The sequence below is a fragment of the Pistacia vera genome, unplaced genomic scaffold, assembly GCF_008641045.1.
Source record: "Pistacia vera cultivar Batoury unplaced genomic scaffold, PisVer_v2 Contig863, whole genome shotgun sequence".
Taxonomy (NCBI): domain Eukaryota; kingdom Viridiplantae; phylum Streptophyta; class Magnoliopsida; order Sapindales; family Anacardiaceae; genus Pistacia; species Pistacia vera.
In genome coordinates, this window is record NW_022196738.1 from 146071 (window position 1) to 152070 (window position 6000).

Below are 6000 nucleotides of genomic sequence, written 5' to 3' on the forward strand. Positions count from 1 at the left end.
GAGACTTGAACACAAGACTTCCGAGTAATGTCGTGTCTTTAGTGTGGCACTACATTGGAAGGGATGGCATTCAACTAGTATATAATCAAGAAGCATAATTTTCACTTATAAAGTAATTAAACTAGCCTAATCCTTTATTAAACCCAGAATTGGTCTCATCTAGTCTCAAAGTAAACCCAGAATTGGTCTCATCTAGTTTCCTTTGTAACGAAACTGTTAATCGCCAGTGAACCACTTCATGGGGTCTTTACATCCCAGTATTGTAGCATGGCCTTGCTTTTCTGTCTTGCTTTTGGCTAATCCCTCGGGGGTCTTTACATCCTAGTAATGTAGTATGACCCTTGAGATTATTAAAGAAATCCAGAAAAAAATAACAGTTATGATATCATTAAGAAAGCCCAAATCGTGTTACATACAAAGCATATCATCTCCTATGTTTCTTTATTATCTTACATTAGTAATTTTTGTAACTCAACATATCACATACACTCAATCAAATGAACACCATGAAGTTAAAAGGGAAAAAAATGACAAACAAATCATCACACAAATCGGTTAAACGGCTTCCTTCCAACGGTTGCAGGCATCGAAACGGTTGAATCCACACTCAAATCCCCTATAGATTGCATTGACTGATTCTTATCTAAGGCCTTTTGGGAGCTAGAATCCTTGCTATTAGAGAAGAAGGAACCTTTCTTCCACTTGAATGATCCAACGTTTGGTGTCAAAGGAAATGAAAGCCTTCTTTGTGATTCACTGCTTGGAGTCCCCGGAAGCCTCTCCTTCGGATTGCTGTTAGCTCTCGCTTTTGCTTTTGCTGAAACCGTAGGTGTCATGTAGTTTGGAACCGAAAAGGGTGGGCAGCTTGTGAGACTATCGTCATCTTTTAACGGCAAGTAGAAAGGAGAAGCAGCACCACTACCTCTTGCTCTTGAATATTTTGACAAGCTGGGGCTGCCTTGAGGGGCTTTACCTAAAGCAGGACTTCGAGCATATCTTGTAGCCGGGAGTATGGTTGATTTTGTAGATTTTGGTGTGGGAGTATCCATGTCAAACCCGAAACTATATCGATTTTGACTGCTTGATTGCGGCTGAGGGCTTGGTTTTAGGTGCTGATCAGTCATTGGCCTTGGTGGTGTAAGTTGAAAACTCTTCATGGTTTGATTTTCGGATGGATTAGCCCGAGGAAGTTGACGTTCTAACCAGTTCCACCAGCATGGGAATGCCCCGGCAGATGTTTGAGCTGATTTAGGAGGGGTTTTCCACAACTGTTGGCAAAAAGACAACCACAAAACAAGGATAAATGAAGCGTTAAGCTCAGCATGACAATAAACTAGCTACTAAGGTGTTAGGCCTAGAATCTGAGACCTAGATTGAGAATACAAATGAGAAGTACATGAGACAAATCATTGATTTAGCAAGTCAAAGAGGCATCCACATGAAGGACAGGCCCAATCAGATGAAACAGTGCACAGTCCACGACAGCATGGATCTAAAGGCTGATTGACTACGAGACAAAACATAATTTACAAAATTGAAGCTGGTTTGGGCTAAAGTTCAATGAAAAGTACCTGGCGGGAATTTGCATAGGCCATGGCTCTTTCTCTTTTGATGACTGCCTCTACCTTCCTCTGCATCCTTACCTCCATTTCTTCTTTGGTTAGCACACTAGCATCCCAGTCTTCATTTCCTGCCTCAGACTATTCAAATATTTCCAACAATTAATGATACTTATATATCACATAAAACATCAAAAAGAATTTTCAAACAACAACAGCCAACCAAGATTATTAAGCTCTAATTGATTCATCCCTCAAATCCTCAAGACATTGACAAATATCCGTGCCTCAGAAAGCCAAACGGCATTAACTGGGATATAGATGTGACAGATCATGATACTTGGCTGTGCTTTGAGCATTCTACTTCATTTATTAAGCTTAATGTAACACAAGAATATTGAAAATTAGATTATCATCCTTGAACAATAAGGCAGATTTTCTTAAACAAAAACCGAATTGGATCGAGTGCAAGTCCTCTCCTACACAATTTTTGGAAAACTCATTGACCTTATCTGTGTTTGTTTGCTTAGCTGGAACACCATTGATTTTGATACCTTGACCGAATTGAGGATTCATAAAACACTATAAAATTTCCCATAATTAGAAAACAATGGTGCCAAATGAGGCAATGCTATGTTTTCAAAAAAAATAAGAAAAAATAAAAAAATTGTAGCTGCTTAAAAGGTAGAAATCAGGGAAGCAATCCAACTCAAGAATCGAGAACTTACTGCCTGGCTGAAGGTCCATTTGCCCAAGGTACTTTCTGTTTCCTTATCATTCCTGTATTGAGCTTGACGTAGTGCTTGGTTTTCTAACATTTGGATCCTCCTCGACTGAATCTGAGATTGAACCCTCACCAAAAGCTGCATATATTTCATGGCACTCGCTGTTTGACGCTTCACATTCTGTCCTCTCACTACTCCCTGCAGCCTCACTAGACCCTTCAGAGCTCTAAAGCTTCTCCTAGCCTGTATAAAAAAGTTCAACGTTATTGCATTGATGGCATTAGTCCAACAGATTCAGAGCATGCTGCTGTCCTGAAGATCTAAACTTATTAACAATCTGATCGAGATTCATTAACAGATTCCTCAAGCAACAAGTATGTACTGGGAATATTCAGGAAATGTAGCACACATATATGTTACATTTATCATAAATCTAACCAGCCCAGAAATTATTGCACTTGATATGATCCAATGGACAAGGGAAAGTAGAAGCTTACCGTATAACCTCTATAGGCTGCTTGAATCTTAGTAGCGCAAGCATGACGGTATCTTAGAGTTGGTTCTGGTCTTTCCCTACGCTGCTGAATAATTCTAGGCGAAGCAGCTCTTGGCGAAGCAGCCCTTGGAGAAGGAGCCCTTGGAGAGGCAGCCCTAGGAGAAGCAACCCTCGGAGAAGAAATCCTTTGAGAAGGAACCCTCGGAGAAGCAACTCTTGCAGGCACAAAAGGTGGTGTTCTAGGTTGCTCAGGTGGGGTGGGAGGCCTAAATACTAATCTATGCTCTCTTTCAGCATCTCCCAAAATTTTCTCAATACTACTCGGTTCTCTGAATAGGGGAATGAAAGAATTGGTTTCTCCATGCCTTAGTTTTCCTAGACCCTTCTTTTTCTTTTCTTTTGTACTTTTCTTATCTGATTCCTGCAGTAAGATCAAGAATTAGAGAAGATTTAGCAAAAAAGATTCACTCTTCCTATCAACCGCTTCGTAACACACACCAGAATTAGGATCACTTACATTGGCTAGTTTCTCCTTGGAGTGGGGTACAAAGACCCTCTTGATTGCGGAAAACCAACTCCCTTTCTTTCCCATATTTCCAGCATTACTCTTTCGACCTGGATATGAAAATAAACAAAACAGTTAAGTGTATGCAGCTAAAAGAATAATATGCAGCATGTGAATGTTTGGAATCACAATCTGCTATCATCTGGTAAATCACATACAAGCAGAAGCACCCATGAAAATCATATTAACCTTAACAGATGTCATAAAGAACAAAATAATAGGAACAAGTTTAATGTCCTAAGAACCCCAAAACTTAACATGCTATAGGTAATTAGCCAGAGAGATGAAAAAGTACCAAAACACCACATGCTTCTCATTGTTTCTGAAGCTCTTATGTCCAAGAAGTCTTACTCGGCAAGCAGGCATACAAAGCTATGAACAAGATACAAAAACACCAACAACCGCTTCCCACATGTAACTCATCGAAATTCAACTACAAGATTGAACAATAAAAGGAAGCCGAATCCCAGATCTAAGCTAATCCTCAACCACCCTCACCACCACAGAGAACAAAACAAAAGAAAACCCTCTTCCATGGAAACAAAGGATAAGAAGAGAACAGAGGAATCTTCTAATCGTACTCAACGTTTGCGAAATGGAACAACCGTATCCGCCATGTCTTGAAATGACACAATCAAAAGCATAAGGCCAAACTCAAGCTTGGTTGTTTATATATGGTTTACAATTGGAGGTCAAAAAAATAATTTATCAACAAAACTACACAAACAGAACAGAAGCTTCCAAATCACAAGAGTCAAGTTAAACAATCCCATGAAAGTGAAATTCCCATTTGTTTACTGGAAGAAAACATAGAAAAACAAGTCCTTTGACAAGCTTGATACACTTAAACTGTACAGGGAAATTGTACTTTGAGAACAAAAGGTTCTATCAGAAAACAAAATCACCCAAAACAAGTGGTACTGTTCCAGAATTCTAATTTTGGAGGAAAACAGTAAATTGTTCTGAGAATCAAATTTTAAAGGATTTAAATTCTGACAATTTGAAGACAAAAAGGACCCAAGATATCAAAAACTTGTTAAAAAACCAACCTTTTCATCTGCTAAAAAACCAGAACAAAAACGTTATCTCCTCCAAACCCACAACACAAAAATCAAAACACCCCACAAAAGCTAACATCATCATAAACAAAATAACCAACAAAAAATTGAAACTTCATAAAGAAAAAATAAAAAATTAAACTCATCATTTACCTCATGAGTCTCAAAATTTTCCAATTCTGCTAAACAAGAGCCTTCAAAAAGCTGAAATTCCCACAAAAAGGAAAGCCTTGAACAGCCTGGCTGCAGCCAGCCAACAAAAGAAGACTCTTTCTTTCTTTTTCTCTGTGCTTCTTTGTTTCTTCCTTTGTTTCTTTGCTTTAGCCTCCTCCCTCTCCTTTACAAAACAACATGGTTTGATAATTCTATGGTTTTGTATGCTAAAGCTTTTACATAACAAATAGTTTATGTTATGTTAATGGTTACTTTGTTTTTGTTTTACTTTGAATTGGCTTCTGACTCTGATTTTGCTTCTTACTTGTATCAATTTACTTCCATCTTTTCTTTTCTTTTTTTTTTCTTCTCTCTCTTTGTGTCCTTTTAACTTTTGTTGGATTTATAATAATGTCTTTTGGGAGAATTCTTTCCACCCCCCTAAAAAATCACCGTATTCCAGAACCCATAATTTTTAAAAAGTAATATGATCCCCCTAATAAGAGGTTTATGATTATTTCCACGCGCATATCCTAACTTATATGTTAACACCGCAGAAAAGATGGTATCATTAAAGATCATCAATTCATAATGAAATGGGTTAGCTTTGGCTCTTTGGAATTATAGGGTAGACTCGTTGTTATGTAAAAGTACATTTATTTTTTAAACAATACAATTTAACAATTGGTTTGAGTTAATACTCTGAAAATTTTATTTCCTCGATCTTAATTCTCACAGAAAGGTCATGCACTAAAACACTAGTCGAATCAGAAAAATCTGAATCAACACTAGTGTCATAGAATTACATAGCTTTTCGCCATATAAATAGGTACCATAGGTGCCACCTCGTAATGTTATTTACTACATCATCTACCTCAACAATCATATCAATTAAAATCTCAACTTTATAAAGATTTCTAATAATTAAATCAAATGTTTATAAGGGTTTATAATATTTTGTGAAACTTTGTGTTGGGGCGGGGGAGGGCTCCAACGAAACGAAGTAAATCTTTTAGGGAGGTGAATGATAAAAATCCAAACTTTTGGGTAAACAATGGTCATACTCATAATTAAGACAGAGTTGCCCACTTTCTCACTCAAGCTGGCCAACTTCAACTAACTTTACTTCAATGGGAAGACTATTCGGACAGCAACTATGAGATTAAGCGGTTAGGTTGGGTAATTATATTCTATATTTTATTATTATAATTAATATTATTATTTTTATATCCGTTATAGAATATAGATAGTGATTTTATTTTATTATTATTTCTTTTGTATTTTACAACCTAAGCTTTGGATTTCATTCCATTCCCACTCTCTTTCTTTGGCGCGTGTAAGACACCCTCAAATGGGAATAGTCAATGTGTTTCATGAATAGGAGTTTCTAAGGAATTGTTTATAGGTTTATTGGTTGGCTGATAAGCTAACAGTTGGATGTTAT

The 6000-nt window shown here is 37.2% G+C and overlaps 1 protein-coding gene across 2 annotated transcripts; it reads right to left on the minus strand.

Moving 5' to 3' along the window:
• Window positions 1-359: 359 nt before the first annotated feature.
• LOC116118909 (protein IQ-DOMAIN 14-like) lies at window positions 360-4916 on the minus strand. Of its 2 annotated transcripts, XM_031404859.1 has the most exons (7): window positions 4557-4916; window positions 3641-3964; window positions 3298-3395; window positions 2782-3201; window positions 2288-2527; window positions 1572-1700; window positions 360-1268 (listed from the first exon to the last, which is right to left on the minus strand). In XM_031404859.1, the coding sequence occupies exons 2-7, from the start codon at window positions 3660-3662 to the stop codon at window positions 543-545; spliced, it is 1635 nt and encodes a 544-aa protein (XP_031260719.1). In that variant the 5' UTR covers window positions 3663-3964; window positions 4557-4916; the 3' UTR covers window positions 360-542. The 2 variants fall into 2 exon arrangements, with proteins under 2 accessions (XP_031260719.1, XP_031260720.1); XM_031404860.1 differs by lacking the exon at window positions 3641-3964.
• Window positions 4917-6000: the final 1084 nt, after the last annotated feature.

Coding starts and splice junctions, on each gene's coding strand:
- LOC116118909 (XM_031404859.1), bottom strand. CDS start 3,662: ATGAGAAGCATGTGGTGTTTTG. Junction 3,202..3,297: donor CCAAGGAGAAACTAGCCAAT/GTAAGTGATCCT, acceptor ATCTTACTGCAG/GAATCAGATAAGAAAAGTAC. Junction 1,269..1,571: donor CCTATGCAAATTCCCGCCAG/GTACTTTTCATT, acceptor TTTTGCCAACAG/TTGTGGAAAACCCCTCCTAA.